General features: G+C 44.5%; 1 protein-coding gene across 1 annotated transcript in view; it reads right to left on the bottom strand.

The window, feature by feature from the left end:
* Positions 1-2,374: 2,374 nt before the first annotated feature.
* Positions 2,375-22,335, bottom strand: part of SLC16A2 (solute carrier family 16 member 2) — a 122,006-nt gene continuing 102,045 nt past the window's right edge. Inside the window, exons 2-6 of the mRNA XM_021686436.1 lie at positions 15,813-15,957; positions 11,780-12,230; positions 10,645-10,788; positions 6,601-6,829; positions 2,375-4,974 (exon numbers count right to left, since the gene is read on the bottom strand). Coding sequence (XP_021542111.1) covers positions 4,754-4,974; positions 6,601-6,829; positions 10,645-10,788; positions 11,780-12,230; positions 15,813-15,957 — 1,190 coding nt within the window. The 3' untranslated portion in view covers positions 2,375-4,753. The remainder of the gene's footprint in view (positions 4,975-6,600; positions 6,830-10,644; positions 10,789-11,779; positions 12,231-15,812; positions 15,958-22,335) is intronic.

Consider the following 22,335-nt stretch of genomic DNA (forward strand, 5'->3'; position numbering starts at 1 on the left):
TTGTATGTCCATGGCGGGTTTCCCAGGTTCTTAACTTTCCCAGACGCGGAAGTGGGTGGAGGGCCACGGAGGGGCAGGAGCTGTGCCCTTCTCCACCCATGGAGACCAGAGGCCAGTGGGAGAACCAAGGGATGCTGCAGCCAGGGCCCCAGGGACCCCAGCCCTATCTCCATCACCAGGCACTCCCCAAGTGTGAGTGTCGGGTGGGTGGGGAGACCTGGTGGGAAGTGGTACCGGTTAGCACCCCATCCCCGGATCCCAGAGCCCAGTCATTTCAAGGGCAGTGTAGGGTGGCTGTGCAGTGGAAAAAGGGTAGTGTTCGCCTCTCTAGCCTCCCATCCCTAGAGCAGGTAGGCCCTGGGCGCAAGGAGGCTCTGGGCTGGGGGCCCTCCACAGGTGCTGTCAATCCAGGCGTCCTACTGGCCAGGCAAGAGTGCTGCTGAGCTCAGCTCTGACACTTGTTAGATATGAGCAATGGGCTAATTTTATCCGGCTGGGCTCTGGCTCAGCAGGAAACCAATGCTGAGGAGTGCATAGTTCTTCCAGGTGGCTTTGGCCAGGAGGAGGCCAATCGCCAGGCAGTGAGGAGGTGGAAATGCTGGGGCCTGGTCCTGGAAGGGCCCTGGTTGTTCCTGTACTGTCCCAAAGGCTCTGAGGTCAGTATGCTCTGGGCTGCTGGCATCCAGAAGAGAAAAAGGTATCTCAGATAAAAGATAGTACAAACTCCTTTGGGGGTTTTTTTTTTTTTTTTTTATCCTCTTAGTTCTCTCCACCTCTGCTTCTTTCATTCTGAAATCCCCGAGTTCTAGCAGAGTGCCTGACACATAGCAGGTCCCTAGAAAATATTTATGACTTGAAAATCAGTCATGGAACTCTGCTTCTGGTGACCACTAGGGAGAGCTGAAAGGCAGGAATTGAGAGCCTTCTAAAGCAAAACCTCCTCAATCCCTGCTGGAGTTGGTTATCTAATCCCTTTCTTTGTGCCTCTGGAGTCTCCTGTACATTTCAGCCCATTAAACTTTCAGAACTTCCTTCAAGGGTTCTGGTTCAAACCAGCACCCACCCTATCTAGGCACCAGCTGTCGGACATCAAGGATTTCCTGGGGGTACCCATAATTCCTTTCAGCTGGCCTGCTCTGTTGCTGTGGAGAAGTGGCGGGGAGCTTGCTGGCTCCCTCTTCAGACATGAAAAGGCCCTGGAGGAGAGCATGTGCTCATAAAAATTATGGGATTCCACGGCTTTGAAATCTAATGATCTGAGTGATCAAACACAGACTGGGGCCTTGGGGCTACTGAAGGGGCTGAGGGGGCAGCAGAACTTGGGTGGGAGAGCCGAGGACTAGGCAGCAGGACAGTAATTAGTCTCATTGGGAGGAGATGAGGAGGGTGGCAGCCTGAGGATGTCTGCACTGAGTCAGGGGAGGTAAACCACCCTCTCTCAAAGGGAACCAGTCCTCTCTCTTTATCCCTCCCCTGTTCAGTGTATGGCCACAGAGAGATGGACTTTATTTGTACCTCTTGGTTTCCTGGGGGTGGAAGAGCAGTAAGTGGGACCAGCTTTCCAAGGCCAAGGCTGCATGAAAGTCTGGAGTGCTTGGGAAGAGAGAACACCGGAAGTATGTGTTGGTTGGGAATGAGGGTAATCGTGAAAAAAAAAAAAAGGGATATGCTAAAATCAAACTTTGCTCAGATTTCATTTTTGCTTGGAGCTGGTCCTTTTGACACCCTTGTGGAAATGGGCTTGCTACATCGTTGTTAAATGAAGTAAACAAGTCATTTCCCTTATTAACTTGATTTCCTCATCTGTAAAATAAGGGATTTGGACTGGAAGTCAATTACCTGAATTCAAGTCTCAGCATGCTTTGTCACTGATGAACTATGTGAACCTGCTCAGTCCCTTGCTATATCTAGGCCTCAGTTTCCCCACTTAAATCAATGCAGAGGATGGACAAAGTTACTCCCAGCTTTGTCGTTGTTGTAGGTCTTTCTTCCGCATCACCAATTCCAGGGTCTGTTGCTGTCCGGCTGTATAAACCAGCTATACCAGTTCCTTCAGGTTCTCCCATCAATAACAAGGGAGAGGATTAAAATGGATTGTTCCTAAGGTCTTTGCCCATTTTCAACATGGCATGTATGTAGCAAGGTGGTGGCCTTCGTGAGGCCTCCACTTGGCTTCTGCTACTGTGTTCTCATTTTGTAAAGTGACTACTTTTCCACTTCAGAGCTCCCTAAAAATCTAATCCTGAAAAGTCCGTCCAACTCCAAACCCCCTATAGATCCGTTTCCAATTTCTGCTCTTACAGAGAGTATAGACCCTGGCATAAATTTTATTTGAAATGAGATTTCAGTTTTGAAACCAAACTTCCTGCTGTTAACTAGGTTAAGACTATTTCATCCTGTAGGCAACACACATACCAAATCTAGATTTTTAGATCTGTTTATTTTGTTCCAAACCTTTTGAGGATTTAAATGTCCCAGATCTCAAGCTCCCAAATTTTGTTCGTTCTCCTAGATTTAACTGTGGTGCATTAGAGGCTGCATCCTACCCTAAATATTAATACTGAGCTGCTTTCACCAACCAACATTCTCTCCAAAAGCACACAAGCTCACACATGTACATGCACATATGTGGAAGAAGTAAACTGACACCCCACTATGTTATGTGACAACTGATAGGGCAGATTTGGGACCTGTGAATGTCTTTCCTTCATCTGGAGAGAAGTGGTTGGCAGCCTGATTTTTAAGAGCTTTCTTCACCTTGAACAACAAAGGAGGCCCTGCAGACCTGCCCTCCAATGATTTGGTGGGGGAGGGACAGGAAGAATGGGCACAGGGGCTTTATTGCTCCAACATTTTCAGTGGTCTCTCCTTGGAGTTACAAGGCTCCTGGGGCTCAGCTTCTCCTGTCCCACTGCTGTTTAAGCCAGGAGGATAGTAATTAGGCCCCTTCCTACCCACAGGGCTAAGAGCCAGTGAGTTTTCCTTTGGGAAGTTGATAAAAGCTGGACTAGGACCAATGGAGGGGCCATAGGACTTTGGCCTTGAATGAGGCCATCATAGGCCAACCATGTCCCAGCTGCCTGTCTGTAACGGAAAATGTCATGGTTAGGGACCACTGTCTTCTTTGGAGCCTCTCACAGGCAACCTCATCCTCCTGGCCCTGGATGGCCCTGGCTTAGGGTGGTAAGTCACTGTTAGCTCCAAGTAACAGCCAAGGATGCCTGACAAAAAGGTGATGAAAGATTAGGGTAACAGGAGCACAACAGATAAAGGCCCAGAATACAGAGAAAGAGACACAAAGAGGCCAAGTAAGGAGAGAGGCTGATCTCCTAAGGAGGTGAGTTGTGCTAGCTTGGACACAGCCTCGCTGGCAATGCTCTTCAGTAAGAGTGTTGCTCAGAATCTGAGCATAGGGAAGCATCTGGCACCTATTTTAAAAGGATTAAGATGGTCCAGAGCCTACTTTCCTGGCACCTTTAATGCCCACTAAGCAGAGTGGCTCAGGGTACCCAGCGTGGGAGACATATTGGGTGGTAAAGGTTAAGATGGTTTCCTCTTCCTAAAAGAAATTGTTAAATCCTTCATGTAGCTCCTGCCTCTACCTTTTGGGGATCCAGGTTGGGAATGGGATTTTCCCTAAAACAGCCCCTTTACCACCCTGACCCAGGTGGAAATATTAACCTATCATGACTAATGAGAGATGGAGAAGTTGGTCCTTTGCCAGGTCAATAATTATTGCCCCTCCCCCAACCATACCCTCCCCCATCATCAGTCCTCCTCTGCCTGCTGAGATGAAAGGAACTTCTTCACATTTTGACAGGTGAATACACAGATGGGGAGCTGGAAGTGCCTACAGGTTAATGCACTGGCCTGGGAAACCTGTAAAAATCAGTGAGTGGAACTTTATGGAGTTTAAATTCCCTTCCCTATGTGATATTTGACTCTTCCAGTTTATAATTATAGCAGCTTGAGCCAAAAAGTGAGATGTGGCTCAGCCTGAGATGAGTGGAATTGATGATCATGTTAGGGGTGGGCTAGGCCAAGGTGAGGCTGATTGGCCCAAGCTCTAGGTCCCTTCTGTCTTCAAGCACCCATGCATCTATGACAGTCATAAAAAGAAATAGAAAAAGAAGCAGTAAAGGAAAAAAGAAAAACGAGGAAGGGAAGAAGGAAGCAGACTGTTAACCAACTATATGGTATGGAGGCTTATTTACACTTTTAAAGTGATGTCACCCATAGCTCTTGGGAAGCCACAGCCCTCAGAGACTGTGAAACTAAGCAAATCTCCTTGTCTGATTTTACCTCTCTGCCCTTTCTCTGCCCCCTTACCAATGGCTCCCAAGGACAGATGGCAAGGAACTCCTGAGCACACAGAGGCTTGGGTCTTCCCACCAGGCTCCTAGGGACGGTAGCACCTTTGGAAGTTGCTTTTAGTGGGTGACTAGCAAGCCGGGGCCAGGAGGTACCATCTCCAGGTATTAGAAAGTATATGGAGATGTTCCAAAGGCCAAGGGGGATCCCAAGCTTTCCTAGATCCTGAGAGAAGGACCCTGGCAAGTTTAAAGGCATTCACAGGGAAAATTTGGTTAATGAGTTTAACATGAGCTTTGGCTCCAAGGGGCTGGTCAGGTGGCTGAACTGCTGTGTGTGCATGTTTGAGAACAAGTGTGCTGATGGCAAAAATGTAAATGCTGAGCAGGGTGGGGTGAAGGGAAAGGGTTGGGGAGGAACACACAATGGCAAGGAAAATGCATTAGATTGGTTCCTCAGGGATGGGGGAACCCGGCAACAGCTCCCCATTGGGGTCTGCATCAGGGGCCAACATCTTATCCTTGCTGGAATCCCTTTGCTCTTTCTTGAACATCCTTTGATGCATCAGAGGTACGAAGAAGAGGATTATAGCCCCAATGATGGGGGGCACACCAGCAAAGTAGAAGGCCACATGGTAGTCCCCAAAACAGTTGCGGAGGAGGCCTGAAACAGTCAAGAAAGACAAGTCAAGTTCAGCTTTGCCCTCCTGCCCAAAGGTGCTCTCTGCCTCTTTCAGGGGCCATAACAATGCCTACCCAGAGAATCTTGACCTGCACTACCTTGACCCAAATCCCCCCTCAATTTAAACATTCCTAGTGAAAAAATAAATAAAACCTCCGTTGCAAAGTCAGGTGGCTCCTCCCTGAGGTAATGGGGCTGCAGGCCCTTGGGGTTAATGCTTATTATGAAAGGGGCTAATGAAGCTTCTCTTAAAGTTCTTCATTTTTTTCACTTTCATGAAGCTACAGCTTAACTTCCAGTCGCTCCTAGGTATGGAGTTAGGAGGGAACCTAGTTTAAAAGAGTTCCACAAAAGATGGCCAAGCCTTGTCTTGATTCATAGTGATATACCCTTCAACCCTCAACTTAGACTAGAGTGTTCTTGTGGAACAGTTCAGCTAAGTTCCTATTTTCTGTTTCTCTGAAGCTCCCATTTACCCTGAGAAGGCTATATATATATTCTTCATCCCGGTTACAGTTATGGTTGGCCCCTCTGGGTTCTTATAAGTTGCCAATACCATGAATATGGTTGGCATGGTATGCAAGGATTCCCCTGCTTGCCTTCAGAAGCTAATGTGGCATACCTCATAGGAAAGATGAGCCCAGAAATACTACCGAGGAAAGGCAAGTAAACTTTTGAGCTGCTTAGATGGTAAGAAAAGTAGAAAGAGTTGTGGATTCTGGGATCCACCTCTGGGATCAGAGGCTAGGAGGAGGATCCCCTCTCCCAGTGAGCAGTGTGGCTATTGCACAAGGGCCTGGGTGGAAGCTTTTGTCACTGTCACACAGCATGACATGCCCTTGCAACGCCTTACACAGAATTGGTGTTCAAGGGATATTTGTTGAGTTAGCCCAGTTGGCCAGCCTAGAGAGGCTAGCCCATGAATCAGTATTTGCAATAAATCCTAAAGAAAAGAAATGGAGTTCTCTTTTCATTGGTTTTTCTTTGTTTCCTATGTTCCTTGGGATATCAATGCCCTTCTTGGAGAGTGGAGAAGGAAACTGGGAGTACTGAAGGACTACAAGCCAACACTTTGCCTGCTGCCTGCTGGAAGTAAGCTTCACTGGCTCAGTCCTGGGATTTGGCTTTAATCAAATCTCTTCTACAGGCTCAGTTCAGAAGCCAATGGAGAAGGAGGGGGGATCTCTAAGCCTTAATAAAGCTGGGGTCCACTTTCTCTTCTCTTCCTGCCCAACTACCTTGCAAATAATTCCTTTCCTATAAAGAGAGAGAGAGAGAGAGAGAAGATACTGGACCAATAGAATGATCAAGAAGGCCAAACCCATTTCTCTCTCTACCCTCTTGGAATCAGCCAGGCTGTCTAAAATAAAACCCCACTGAAACGGATAGAGAGCCATGAAAAACCCATTCCCAAAAAATGAATCCATGCACATATACTGTACTTAGCCTCTTCCACCAATAGTGGTAAGGGGTTTCATGCACTCTAACAAGGCTGCTTAAATAGAAAATAAGAGTAAAAGGGACTTCAAGCAGAGGTGCTCAGGATTGCTAGGGCCCAGGGAAGACAGGACTCCCCCACTCATGCCCTCCCTGTAATATCAGCCTCACCTGCAATGGGGGGCCCAGCAATCATCGGCAGGGCCATCATGCCAAGGAGGTAGCCAATTGCCTGTGAGGCCTGCATTGGGCCCACCAGCTCAAATGCGATGGGGGCCATGATGGTGATGAAGAAGCCATCACACAGGCCCAGGAAGAGGCAGACAACGATGAGGCCCCCGAAGCCCCGGCATAGGGGAATCATCATGGACATCAGGCCCAGGAGCAGGAAGGAGATGACCTAGAGGAGCAAGGGCCTTAGGTCATGTTGTGCTTGTCAGTCAAGACCACATAGCAAATCATATCTTTCTCAGGGTTTCATTTCTACCTCTATAAATTGGAACGGGGGCTGTCAACAGAGAGCAGTTAGGCTAAATACTTACTTAGGCCCCTTCTAAGTCCTGCACTGAAGGATTCAAGGTTTTTAAGAGAGCTCCTGTTTAACTGTGATTCCATCAAGATTTTTTTTAAAAATTAGGGGGTATGGCCCCTGTCCTTAAGAAGTTGTCTTTTCACTGGACTCTAAGCTAAAGGAAATTGCTGTTGTTCTGATCTTGCGTTTGGCTGCCCCAGGCATTAGGGTCAGAATCAGACCATGCTGGTGCTCTCAGATCCAAGATATGGGAGAGGAAGGGAAGGAAGTGAGGATAACTTGGATGATGATTAGATGGGGGCATGAATGGAAGTCACAGCTTCCTGAAATGAGGAAGGACCCAGTGCCCATTTATGTGGGTGGCTGCTTTTAGAAAACACCTTGTCATGAAGGAAACCATTGGGAGGTTTACCCAGGTTCCTTATGATTTAGGACATGGGACACACCACCACCTCAGATAGCATGGCTGTGGGGTCCTCTGGACTTGGCTGGGCACCATGCAAAGGGCAACAAAGGGGACTTTAAGGAGAACCAAGACACTAGGAGGGGTTCTAGGGAGTCTGAAGCCAGCTCAGGGGCATTGACTAGCCACTGGGCTTTCTTTGGACTGAGCAAATTGACTCCAAAACAAAGAAACTGCCTTTCCAAAAGCTAGTTTTTCCCACTCAACAGAGAGAAGAGCAACTGGAAACACAGCTGGTCTTTTGATTAAGGTCATCTGCAACCTGTGTCAGTGAGCCAGACTGAAGACCAGGGCTGTAGGCAGAGAAATAAACCCCCTCCTCCCACCCACTCTAGCCAGCAGAGCCAGGTCATCTCAGGGTCAGGGCTAAGACCTGATCCGTTTACCAAGTCCTTGACAGGACCCAGGATTTTCTAATCCTTCACACAGGCAGGGAAACTTACCCAGGAAGGGTAAGTCACCACATCACCACATAGATGGGGTAGGAGGGTCAAGGCTGTTTCAAACCCTGAAGATTTTCTGTGTTGTATTGGCAGTGGGTTTGCTAGGTTGATCAGTTGGGTTTTAGAGAGGATAAGAAATGTCCTGGCTGTGGCATCTGAGGAAATCCCTTTGTTGGAAGATTTTTGAACTTTGCCTAGGCTGTTTTGGGATACCTAGGTGGAATCTAAGAATAAGAACCCTGATATCCCAGTTTCTCCTCAGGAGATTCATGCACAACTATAAGATAAAACAAGACCCACCTATCAACCAAGTCATAATGGTATGGCAGTTAAGAGTTAATACCATTGTAAAACACAAAGGACCCCATTAACTGATTTCAGTCATCTGTCATTACTACTTATTGTATCTAGCTGCCTGTTAACATCCTCCATGAGGCCTTGCCAAGTTTAGAAATTAAAATCCCTATTTGAACTGAGAATCAGACCTCAAGAATTGGCCCAAAGTGAGGTTGTCCTGCAGGTTGTCACCGTTTCTTTCTAACAGACTGTCCAGGGGCTTGATGCCAGATACATGTGTCTGGGTCTTTGCCAGTAGTAGGAACCACAGGGTCTAGTGGATATCTCTTCAGAATCTGAAGTTGTATACACTCCTTTCTTCTCCCAGGCCTATACTCCTACATCTGACCCAGGGAGAAAGTGAGGCAAATTCCTGTGATGGAGTATCTTGAGTAGCTCAAGAGAAAGAAATTTATCCATGTCTTGTTCTCTCTGCCTGAGACATTTGCCAGCAAGATGAGTTTGGACAAATCACTTTCCCTTTCTAGGCCTCAGTTCCTCAATTTGTAAAATGAGGGAGTTGGACTACAATTGATAAAAATATATTTTAGCTATAACATTCCAAGATTATTTTGTATTACTCTAAGTGGTAAAACTGGGTCAAATAAGACTGGAAAAGGGGAGAGAAGGTGTTGGGTAGGTAGGGGGAATGGTCAGCAGAAGTCCTAGGCCCTAAGTCTAGTTTTGCTTCTGACTAATCAATGCCTCTACCTCCTCTGGAACTCCCTCTGCACAGTAGAAAGCAAAAGCTGATTGGGCCCTATTTCTCTCCTAGAGACTGTGGTGAGAAATGAGCTATATGGCTAGGCAGGGGCTGCTTCTTTTCCTTAAGATAAAGTCCTGGCCAAATGCTAGCTTACCCTGATTTCCAGCACGGTTAGCATCTTGGAGCAACTGATAATGACAGGGAAGACCTGCAGGGGTGGCATATGGAAGAGGCTGAAAAAGCCACACATTCTCCTATGCAAAAAGCTACCCAGATAAGGCACTCACTGATATTTGCACAGGAATTCAGAATTTCATAACTGGTTTACCTCAATCACGGTCTTTTGAGTTGACTTCAGTCAAGTCATTTATCTCTGGGACATAGCTCTGCCATCCATCACTTAGCGTAAAGTGGAATATGAGAAAAGTGCTACATATGAATTCAACTTTGCCATGACTATATGAGTCTTTCCCTCAGTTTCTGTATAATGAGAAGTTGGACTGGATGAACCATAAGGGCATCCCTAGCTCTGACAAAGCAGATTCACCAGCTTTTGCAAATTTAACAGAGTTAAACACAACAGAAAACTTGAATCATATTCTTGTCTAAGACATCTGAGAGTATTAAGGAAAACACTTGAGTCTGTCAGAAGACAGAGAAATCCCAACTATGTCAGGGCCCCTCTCAGGGCCCCTTGGAAAGGCTTTTAGGGCTTTACCAGGAGAGTCAGAACTCAACCACCTTTTTAATGGATCATTTGTGACCGCATGTTTTGAGGGGCTGCTGTTGCCCCTTCACAGGGTTCCACATTCATGTACATTCTGGTAAACCCAGCTGCAGGAGCAAAAAGCATGAACAAGATCAGAAAGGCAATACTGCTGCCAGGTAGACAAAGAGACAGCTTCAACAGTAGTCTCAAGCCAGACCAGAGCCCAATTCACACAGAAAGTGGCCTTCCTAGCATCTAGGTGGCTACTGCCCACAATATGAGGCACTGTGTTGGGGTCCAAAGGATTAAAATCTTGCATGGCTCTAATATTTTTTACTTCCCAAACCCTGGTCACACCTGTCAAAAGAAATTTTGATCCTCGCCTGCAAGGTGAGATAGGAAAGGTGAGAATTATTCTTATTGCACAAATGAGGAAAGTGAGGCCCATAGAGGGGAAGTAAGGTTATGTTTTCTGGCACTTTTTTGGTGTCCATCAGGAAGATAGCATTTGAGAGCCAATGCCTGGTACAAGTGACCATGGAAGTATAAGGAGTGAATGACTTGAACCTGGACTTAAAGGAGAGAAGCACTGGGCCACAGAATACTACAGATGCCCAAGACCTTCCAAGAGAGTATGGGAGAGCAAGGAGATCAGTCCTCAATGGGGACAACATCTAACTCCTGGCCTCAGTTTCCCTATTTCAGATGGAAGAGCTATTATTAATAAATGCTTTCTTTGAAAGTGTTCTTAGAGTTTCCATTTACACACTCCTCTCACTGGATCCTCACTCCATCTTGATGAAGGAGGCAGAACAAGGATGACAGTCTTCAGTTGAAAGAAGGGAAACTGAGGCTCAGAGAATTTGATCGACTTTCCCATGTTGAACAATAAGCTCGTGTCAAAGCTGGGGCCCAGGGCACAGTAATGACACAACCTACCATTCTATCCCAAAGGCAGGGGGTTACCTAGCATCTGTGGCAGGCCCTCCCCACACTACTGTGGTAGGGCAGGGTGGTCACACTCACCTGCAAGTAGATCTTCTTAAGTCCAGGAATGGAGTCACTGACACGGCCTGACACAAGGCGCCCAAGGCCTGAGGTAGCCCCAATACACACCAAGAGCACCCAGGTCTGTTTGATTTCCAAGAACTCCTCCTCCACATACTTCATCTGAAAAGCATAGCACCAGGACCCCCAGGGACAGGAGGAAGAAAAAGAGCTGACTGGTTAACTGTTTGCATATCCAAACCCCTCTACTGCTTACTTTCCTGGACCATGGCAAGAGCTCCCTCCCCTACAACCCCCTCCTTTGTAGCCCTAGCTCCAGAACAAGTTTCTGGCTGCTTCTAATTGCTTAAAAGGCTTCATGTGCCTTGGCTCTTTGGATTCTGGGCTTCTGAGCAATAGCTGAGGGGAGTGGGTATCTCCAAGCCCCTTCCAAGCCCTGGCAGGACAGACTACAGACAGCCTTAATAACTAAGAAAATCCAAGGGCTCCCCCAAAATCTCCCCATTCCCTGACCCAGAACTGATAGCCTGGGGCAACAGCAGGTCACCAGGGGAGAAGATCCACCAACTTCCACATAATGCTTCCAGAAGTGTGTTTTAAGAAACACGAGGTCTATGGAAGATAATAACTGGACTACAACTGACAGTTCTGTGGAAGTAGAATTTGGGTGGATAATGGTTAAATAAAGCTAAATGGATTTCTTTTACTGCTGGATTTTTGGTACCTTTAAAAGATTGCAACAATATGAAGCTAGAAATATTGATTATATGTTGATTCCTGAACAAATCATTTGACCACAAACACCGGCATTCCATAGAACACACTCTTAGGAAACCCTATCCTTGGATCATCTGGGCCAGTCTTCCATCCCAATGATGCTTATCTTCTCCTGAAAACCTATCATCTAGATTTATCAGTGGGAACCCCACTGATAAAGCATGGGCTTTCCCCTAAGGAACTCTACCCTTTTCCCATTGAGGTTTTCCCTCAGTCTGTTCTTTCTCACTCTGCATCTCTTCAAACATTGTTTGGTCTCTTTTTCCAAAGGTCCCAGCTCTGCCCTTTCACTGTCCTTCACCCCTACCCTCTGGACCTCAGGCAGGCTAAGGGCAGCTTCTTGGAGGTAAGGTGGGTCCACCCTAGTATTCCTTACCAGGTGTACATAGGGAACGAAGTAGCCAAGGGCAGCAGCAGCAATCCCGAAGGCCCAGATGCGGTAGGTACGTTGACGGAATACTCGCATGTTGAAGTACTTTCTAAGTTGAGACAGAATGCGTTGGCACAGGGTGCGGACACCTCTCTTGTTTGGGGTGTCCTGGGAACTGGGTAGGAGTGGCCGGTAGGTGAGCGAAAGCAGCGTAAGAATAAACATGAAGGTACTCAGCACCTGGAAGGTTTGGGCGAGCTTGATCTTAGCCCCCAGTGTTTTGATGAGAAGAGGAAAGGATATGGAGAAGATGCTACTCCCAGCAGACACCACACCATTGGCCAGACCCAGACGGCGTTGGAAGTAGTGGCCCAGGATGACGAGAGATGGCTGAAAGGCGAAGGAACAGCCACAACCAAAGAGAATCCCATAGGTGAAATAACGCAGGCTTAGTGAGCTGTGGGAGAAACACCAAGAGCTATTCTCAGCAGCCTGACCAGCAATCCACCTGCCCTCTCCCATCACCCTCCTGAGACCTGCATACCCCCACCATAACCCACAGCCCCACTTACCACTGACCCTCAGAACAGACAAAGAACAGGACTTTCTTATCCCTATTTTGCAGATGAGGAAACAGAGGCTCAGAGGAGTAATTTACCCAGTGTAGCATAACTGGGGATCAGCAAAACTTGGATTTGACTCTAGGTCTGCATGACTCTAGTTTGAATCATAGTACCCCATCAAAGAGAATTGCTCAAAAGAATGCCAGAACCAACCTATGCAATGGCAGGAGAAGAGGCTACAAGGAGTAAGTCAGGGCCTTAGAACAGTTTTGCCTGCTGCTCACCTAGACACCATGTGTAGGCTGGTAGCCAAAGCTTTATCCCAAGTAACAACAAAGGTCTGCAGGGAGCCAAGATCCTGGAAGGTCAAGATCTTCCATGGGACTCTAGTATCTTTCTCTATGCTCAGGGCCCTTCATATTTCAGAAAATGGCTGGTAGTTTCCTGAGAAACCTCATCCCCAACCCTACCCAAGGTCTGGATATCCCAAGACCCTTTACTCCAGACCCTAGATGATCTCCCTGGGGATCCTGAAGTAAGGAGTCCCTTTAACTTCCAGAGCCTGGCTCCTGTTTGCTGGACATGGTATGGCTTAGCCTCCCAGAGCAGCCTGGCTGCTTGATGAGAAGTGGAGCCTCAAAGAAATTGTGGGCCTGGCCAAGTAAGATAGGTTCTGGCTTAAAACTCTTAGGTTCTGCTGTGGCCATAAGCCTCTGTAACAGAAGGCAAAGTGTCAAAAGAGAAAAGGCCATGGGAAGATCAGCATGGCCAGCCGTCTGCCCTTAGACAATATTGGCACAACCTAGTGAAGAATTTTGTTTTCTTTTTGAAGCTTCCACATATTTTGCAATAGTTCTTATCTGACCATTTAATTAACTAATACTCTCTATGGTCAGGCAGTTGCTCTCCATAGATGGACTCAGTCCTCATACAGCAAAGGATTAGGTCTCTGCTATAGAGATGATGTGGTGTTAGCACTCATGATTCTAAGACAACTATATCACCATTGCTTTTCTTTATTTTTATTTTTATTGAAATGTTTATTTAAATTCCAGTTAGTTAACGTACAGTGTAATATTAGTTACAGGTGTACAATATAGTGATTCAACACTTCCATACAACACTTGGTGCTCATCCCAACAAGCTTACTCTTTAATCCCCATCACCCATTTAACCAATCCCCCAACCCACTTCTCTGGTAACCATCAGTTTGTTCTCTGTAGTTAAGAGACTGTTTTACGATTTGCCTCTCTCTTTCCCCCCTATGTTCATCTGTTTTGTTTCTTAAATTTGACATATGACTGAAGTCATATGGTATTTGTTTTTCTCTGACTGACTTATTTCACTTAGCATAATACTCTCTAGCTCCATCCATATTGTTGCAAATGGCAAGATTGCTTTTCATCTGCTTATATTCACTGGATATGAGCAAAAGCTTTAGTTTTAAAAGGGTTGCCTCCACTTGGAACACATAGCTAAGCCAACTGCTCCTCTTCTGTCAGATTTTTGGGGATTGGCCTGGTCTGGGGGCCTTGTCTAAGGGAGAGGAGTTAAGAAAGTCTAAGGGAGACCTTCAAGGAGAGGTCCAGTGGGGGCAAAGCATGGGATTTAGTTCAGAGTGCTATCTGATAGATCTATTTCTAGCAGGGCCTCAAGACAGGAAGCCCCTGCATAGGCTTGCCAAGGCTTCCCCAGCCCTGCCTACACTCTGTCCCATCTCATGCCATCTAAAGGAACTCAGAACCCTGATTCAGACAACAGGAAGGATGACTTAGAGTGCTAGCCACAAGCAGAACCATTTTTCCACTGGACATGAAACCATCCAGATAGTTTCTTGGCTCTAAAGATGTTCTTACAGAAAAGGCAAAGGGGGTGGGGAAGTGCTTAGGGGCTGGAGAACAGAATGCCTACTTCATTGTGCCTAAAGAAGAGTGCCAGAAAAAAATACATCCGAGCTCCTTCCCCTTCTGTAACTGAGCCGATGTGTACTGGAAGAGAAATGGGATCCGTATGTTGCTAATTTGTTTACACTTTGCTCTGGTCTGCATTAAAAAACAGGGCTCTGCTGTGTAGTGCTGAGACTGGAGCCACTTCTGAGGCCTAGCTTCTTCCCTCAAGGGGCCAGGCACCAGCTTGCTGAAGGCAAATGAGGCCAACCACCAGAGGGATCCTGAAAGGGCTTGGGAAGGGGGGGCTGCCGTAGGAGGGCTGAGCACATTCCAAGCAGGACATGGTTTTCCCCTCCTCTGTCCCAGTTGGATGGGACCAAGCCAAGAAATCATTGTAGGCCGTATCCAAGCTCGGCTGGAAGGTAGGCTGGGTAGCCAGAAATGCTCAAGTCATAAAGAAAGCTGGCTCCCTCTCACAGGGCCCAGTTGTGGCAGAACCCAGTTATCATTCTCCACTGCGAGTGGAACCTTAGGCCTAGAGAGTATAACCATAATCCTTCTCTGGTGAGCCAAGATCAGAAAGCAAGTCCCTGACAAGTTAGCCATGTCTCCAGGCCAGCATTGTCATACACCAGCCCAGGCAGATTGGAAGCAGGAAGTATAATAACTTCCAAAGTGTCTTTGGCAGAAAGTCAACAGACTTCTTTAGGAGTCCCATATTCCTCAGGCCATGGTGGAAGGTTTTTATTTCTCCCCTCCCGGGCAGACATGCTTCTGCAGGGTTGGCAGAAAGAAACCAGAGAATGAACTTATAGCCTACTTCTTGCCTGATACTGCCACGTTTTGACAGTAGGACCAAATGGACCAGAGTTTGAGGTTAGCCTAGGCCTAGGTGGGTAGCTGGGTGCTAGGTCTAGACCCCCAGTGAGGGATGCTTTTAAACATCCCTTCTCATGCCCAAGACATGGTCTTTTTTCTTTCCCAAATTATCCATACATTGGCAGCCAGAAATACCTGAAAAGGAGCCAGAAATGCTAAAAAGCCTTGGGTTCAGCTGACTTCTTTTTCAATATAAGATTCCCTCAGGAATCCTGTAAGGTAGGTGTTTCACATGCGTTCACTCCAGAAGCTCATTCCCAGGAAGGCAAGTGAGGTCATGAGTTGTGTGGCATATTGAAGGGGAATAGAATGGCAGAGCTGGAAGAGACCTGAAAAGACTATCTGGTCTAATCCCCTCATGTTATAGATATAGAAACTGAGATAGGGGAATGGTACTCATCATTGAGTGGCTATAGCCATTTAGTTGCCAAAACTGGACTTAGGCCCAGCTTTATGAACTCCCAAGCTTAGGCTTCTCCCACCACTTTGGAACTCTGGGGTCCTCTTTGGGGATATTGTATACCAATGTGTCCTGTAGACCCTACCTAGATGAATCCCATTGGACAATGATTCTCAGGAGCAGGGTCTTTGAGGAGCCTACATGGAAAGGGCCACAGCGGATTCTGCAATGAGAAGTGTCCCTAGTTGAAGCCCAGAAAGAAGCCAACCTTCAGCCTTGGGCAAATGGCCAGCAACTCCTAGCCTTACCTGGTAAAGGAGCTGGTATGGAGGCCTATGAAAGCGACAGCAGCCCCTGCAGTTGCTGTGATTCGGCAGCCCAAACGATCAGTGAATATACTCACAATGGGAGAACAGAAGAAGATCATGCCCATTGAGAGGGCTCCTACCCATGCTGCAGAGAAAAGAAGCACAAAGACAACTTAGCTTAACATGGCACCCAGTGATGCAGCTGGTATCTCAGTTCTTCTTTTCTGGCCTTTCACAGGGGACATTGCATTGGCCTCACTGCCATCCTGCTAGTCCCTAATGGTCAGAGAAGTTAGGTGGCTTCCATAAGCACCTGTAGCAGGGCAATGTGAGAACCAGGAGTTTAGTTAATAAGCACACCTAGAACTTCAGAGCTGGGGTAGGGGACCTTTAGAGATCAAGTCTATGATGGGATCTTCTAGCTAGTCACCACATGGCTGTACTACATTTCTCAGCTACTTTGGCTGTTTGGTATGACCATATGACTGAATTCTGACCAATAGGATGTGTGTTAAATAATATACACCACTTCTAGGCCAGGACCATAAAAAACTCCCATGAGATTTCTGCTTTCCTGTGAGCTACAACTGCAAAGTGACCTTGCAAGCCATGTATTAAGACTGGTAGAACTGCCATCAGTTCCGTCTGGGCCCCTAGATAACTACATGGAGCAAAGTTCCCTCTCCAATCTGGAACCCCTTCCCTGGACATTGCATAAGAAATAAAGAAACTTCTTTTTTAAAATTTAAATTCAATTAATTCACATATAATGTATTATTAGTTTCAGAGGTAGAGTTTAGTGATTCATCAGTTGCATATAACACCCAGTGCTCATTACATCAAGTGCCCTCCTTAATGCCCATCACCCAGTTACTCCATCCCCCCACCCACCTCCCCTCCAGCAACCATCAGTTTGTTTCCAATAATTAGGAGTCTTTCAAACTTCTTGTCCTTTAAGCCACTGAATTTTTGAGGGCCATTTGTTACAGCAGTTAAACCAACATAAACTAAAACAAAAAGATTCCTCCACTACCATTTTACTGATAAACAGGCCCAGAAATGTGAAGGGACTTACCAAAGATCACACAGCAAGTTAGTGGCAGAGCTGGGACTCAAACCCAACTCTTCTTATTCCTAGTCCAAAGTTCATTGTATTATGTCTTCTACTGGGATGAGTGAAGCTTTCCATAATTGGAGGTGTGCAAGCAGATGCTAGATATAAAACAGGGGATTCAAGAATCGGGATCAGATTTGGACTAGCCAACATTTTAGGCCCTTCCAGGCATGCTAAGCCAGATTTATAGCCTTAAGCATGTTCTACCTGGCTTCAGGGCCAAGGAGCATGGGAGTTAATTAAGCCTTCAGGAGCTAAGGTAAAGCTTGTGTTGGCCATTGGAACAGTCCTATAAAGATATTAAGACTAAAGAGCAGGGACGTCCACAGACAAAGGCCTCCTAGAATTGTATGAGGACACAAGGCAGATTTAGGAGCCACCCAGAGATTTCTAAGGACATTGTGCAAGAGGTCATGCAATCCTTCATCAGAGCCTATGTTTGGCAAATCCCTAACTCCAAACTCAAATAAAAAGAGTTTATTCTGTTTATAAAGGTTCTTAAGTGTCTGTAACAATCCTCACCAGGGAGGAAGAAATTTACCATTTTACTTAGATTCTTTCAGCCCATTTCCCTTTGCTTACCCCTCAGAAAGAAAGCTCTTTTTTTTTTTTTCTTCAAAAGCTGTTGTCAAGTTTCTTCTCAGGCCTCTTTTCTAGGCAAAATAATATTAGTTGCCTTAACTTTTTTCCTTAGCTTTAATTTCTAACTCCGTACTTTCAGAGCTCTCCTCTGAACATGTTCCAAGTCTTCATATCATCATCAAAAAGCATTCACTGAGTATCACCTGAGCAAGGTACCAGGACAGTTTCTGGCTCTCTTCGATCGTGGAACCCCAAGTTGGTCAGAGGAATGCAGTCTCAGTTGGGTCAAGGCTAGTCCACCATCTGTGTCTCTTATCTCAGTGCCTAAGAGGTTGCTCAGATCCCCACTGGGAATCTTTGCTTTGCTGGGGCACCAACTTGAGCCCTAGCTGCCTGGCTTCAAAAGTACTGGCCTGGGACAGCAGGAAACCTGAACTTTCTCATCACAATTTTACCTCTTATCTTGCAGTTTCACCTCTTATCAGCCGTGGGACCTTAAGCAAGTCACACAGCACTTCTCTAATCCTGTTCTCTTATCTGTAAAATGGGGATTAAAATTCCCGATGTGCCTTCCTCCGAGTTTTCTTTTAAATAATAATCAGATGTAATCATACTTAAGATAGCTTTATAAATACCAATAGTCACACCATATACAAAAATTAATGCAAATGGATCATAGGCTTAAATGTAAAACTTAAAACTAAAAAACTTACAGAACAGAGTGTAGGAGAAAATCTTTCTGACCTTTAGGTAGGCAAAGATTTCACAGAAATTAACAAAAAGTATGATCCATAAAAGAAAAACACTGATACATTAGACTTTATTAAAATTTAAAATTTCTGCCTTTCATAAAATACTGTTATCAGAATGAAAAAGCAAGCCACAGGCTGGGAAAAATATTTACAACACACACATCTGATAAAAAGACTGGTATCCAGAACACAAGTGTTAGTTGACTCTCATAACTCAATAAGAATAAAGCAAGCAATCCAGTTTAAAACATGGGCAAAAGATGTGAACAGACATTTCACACATATACACACACTATGAATGACAATTAAGCACATGAAAATATGCTCAATATCATTAATCATTCAAGAAATGCATATTAAAGCCACAGTGAGATACCCCTACATACCCACTAAAAAGGTTTTTAAGAAATCGCAATGCCTACTACTGGAGAGGATGGAGAGGAACTGGAAATCTCATACACTGCTGGTGGGAATGCAAAATGGTACACCAACTTTGGAAAACAGTTTGGCAGATTCTTATGAAGTTCAACGTACAATTACCACATGACCTTGTAATCCCACTCCTAGGTATTTCCCTAAGATAAATGAAAACTTAAGTTTACACAAAAACCTATACCTAGATGTTCATAGCAGCTTTTTTTGTTTTGCTTTGGTTCTTGTTTTTTTTTTTTTAATTTTATTTAAATTTTAGGTAGTTAACATACAGTGCAATATTGGTTTCTGAAGTAGAATTCATAATTCATCATTACATACAACACCCGGTGCTCATCATAACACATGCCCTCCTTAATCCCCATCACCCGTCTAGCCCATCCCCAACCCACCTCCCTCCATCAACCCTCAGTTTGTTCTCTATCATTAAAAAAAGACATCCAGATGGCCAAACAGACACATGAAAAACTGCTCAACATCACTCATCAGGGAACTCCAAATCAAAACCACAATAAGACACCATCTCACACCTGTCAGGATGGCTAAAATTAGCAACACAAGGAACAACAGGTGTTGGCAAGGATGCGGAGAAAGGGGAAACCTCTTGCACGCAAGGTACACAAACTGGTACAGCCACTCTGGAGAACAGTACAGAAGTTCCTCAAAAAGTTAAAAATATACCTACCCTAAGATCCAGCAATTGCACTACTAGGTATTTACCCAAAGGATACAAAAATACAAATTCAAAGGGACACATGCACCCCAATGTTTATAGCAGCATTATCTACAATAGCAAAAAAATGGAGAGAGCCCAAATATCCATCGACTGATGAATGGATAAAGAAGATATGGCATATATATATACAATGGAATATTACTCAGCAGCTTTTTTAAAATAACTGCCAAAACCTGGCAATAACTCAGAATGTACTTCAACCAGTAAATGGATAAGGGGGTATACATTAATACAATAGATTACAACTCTGCAATAAACAGGAATGACCTATTGATAACAGCAAAAACTTCAACAATTCTCAAAGTCATTACACGAAGTTAAATAAGCCAGACACAAATGATTTTATTTATATAAAATTCTGGAAAGGCAAAACTATGGGGACAGAAAAATAGATCAGTGAGTACCAGGAGGAAGGATGGGGGTAGGGAGAGGATTCATTACAGGGGAGCATGAGGGAACTTTCTGGAGTGATGAAATGTTATATATTTTAACTCTAGTATGGAGTTCATAGGACTGAGCATATAAAAAGGGTGAATATTACCATAGTAAATTATACCTCAACAAATCTGATGTTATAAAAAAAAAAAAAAGGAGAGAGGGCAGGGAAGCAGAAAGTGCCAGTGGGAGATCTCATTTATGATGTATGTATTTTTATTCTGGAAGGATTTAAAAAAAAATAGTTCTAGTGTATTGTCAAAGAGGAAAATACTACATTAACTAAATCATCTTGCTGACATTTAATCAACTAGAACTCATGATTATTTGGCCCTTCTGAATATCTACAATACAATGAAAACTGAGGACTGGGCTTGAGGGTAACTTTTGTACAAAGAAAGTTTAAATTATATTTGATATAGCATTTTTCTGGTTAATGACATGTGTCCATCATTATGGATCATACAGAATATTTTCACTGCCCTAAAAATCCTGTGCTCCACCTATTCATCCTGCCTCACCCTTCCAACATCTGGCAACCACTGATCTTTTTACTGTCTTTATAGTTTTGCCTTTTCCAGAATGTTACATAGTTGGAGTCATACAGTGTGTAGTCTTTTCAGATTGGCTTCCTTCACTTAGTAATATGCATTTAAGGTTTCTCCATGCCTTTTCATGGCTCAATAGCTCATTTCATTTTTAGCATTGAATAATATTCCATTGTCTGGCTGTACTACAGTTTATTTATCAACTCACCTACTGAAATGAAGGACATCTTGGTTGCTTCCACATTTTGGCAAATATGAATAAAGCTGCTAGAAACATTTGTGTGCAAATTTTTGTGTGGACATACATATTTGATATATTTGGTTAAATACTAAGGAGCTCAATTGTTAGATCGTATGTTTAATTTTGTAAGAAACTGCCAAACTGTCTTCCAAAGTGGCTGTACCATTTTCCGTTCCCACTGGCAATGAGTGAGAGTTCTTGTTGCTCCACATCCTTCTGACATTTGGTGTTGTCAGTGTTCCAGACTTTGACCATTCTGATAGGTATGTAGTGGTATGTCATTTTTTAAAAAATTTTTTTAATTTAAATTCAATTTAATTAACATATAGTATATTATTAGTTTCAGAAGTAGAATTCAGTGATTCATCAGTTGCATACAGCACCCAATGCCCATTACTTCAGGTGCCCTCCTTAGTAATGCTCATCACCCAGTTACCCCATCCCCCTACCCACCTCCCCTCCAGCAGCCCTGTTTGTTCCCTATAGTTAAGAGTCTCTTATGGTTTGCCTCACTCTCTGTTTTCGTCTTTTATATTTTTCCTCCCCCTCCCCTATGTTCATCTGGTTTGTTTCGTAAATTCCACATATGGGTGAAATCATATGGTATTTGTCTTTCTCTGACCGACTTATTTTGCTTAGCTTAATGCTCTCCTGTTATGTCCATATCATTGCAAATGGCAAGATTTCATTCTTTTTGATGGCTAATATTCCATTACATATATATACTACATATATATATAAAATGATGTCCATCGACAGATAAATGGATAAAGAAGATGTGATATATAGATATAGATATATAGATATAGATACATACACACACATACATACATCTGAACTCTTTCCATAATTTGGTCATTGTTCTTTTCATTTGCATTTCCTTGATGACATATGAAGTTGAGTACCTCTTTGTATGGTTTTTTCTCATCTGTGTATTTTCTCTTTTTTTAAGTTTCTATTTAAATTCCAGTTAACATAGAGTGTAATATTAGTTTCAGGTACACAATATACTGATTCAACAATTCCATACAACACCTGGTGCTCATCACAAGTTCACTCCTTAATACCCATCACCTATTTAACCCATTCCCCAACCCACGTCTTCTTTTTTTTTAAGATTTTATTTATTTATTTGACAGAGAGATATATATAGCGAGCACAAGCAGGGAGAGCAGGAGAGGGAGAATCAGGCTCCCTGCTGAGCAGGGAGCCCAACACAGGGCTAGATCCCAGGACCCTGGGATCATGACCTGAGCCAAAGGCAGATGTTTAACCAACTGAGCCTAGGCACCCCTACGTCATCTTGTAACCATCAGTTTGTTCTCTATAGTTAAGAATCTGTTTCTTGGTTTGCCTCTCTCTCACACATATAGGTCTTTTTTTAGAGGGCAGAGCAGCAGAAGGAAAGGGAGAGAGAGAATCTTAAGTAGGCTCCATGCCCAGCATGGAGCCAGATGCAGGGCTTGAGATCATGACTTGAGCCAAAATCAAGAGTGGATGCTTAGCCGACTGAGCCACCCAGATGCCCCTCACATTTAGGTCTTTAATCCATTTTAAATTTATTTTTTGCTATGGTGTAACAAAGTGGTCCAGTTTCATTCTTTTGCATGTTACTGTCCAGTTTTCCCAACGCCACTGTTGTCTTTTTCCCATTGGATATTCCTGTTTTGTCGAAGATTAATT

Source organism: Neomonachus schauinslandi, chromosome X (assembly GCF_002201575.2).
Source record: "Neomonachus schauinslandi chromosome X, ASM220157v2, whole genome shotgun sequence".
Classification (NCBI taxonomy): Eukaryota; Metazoa; Chordata; class Mammalia; order Carnivora; family Phocidae; genus Neomonachus; species Neomonachus schauinslandi.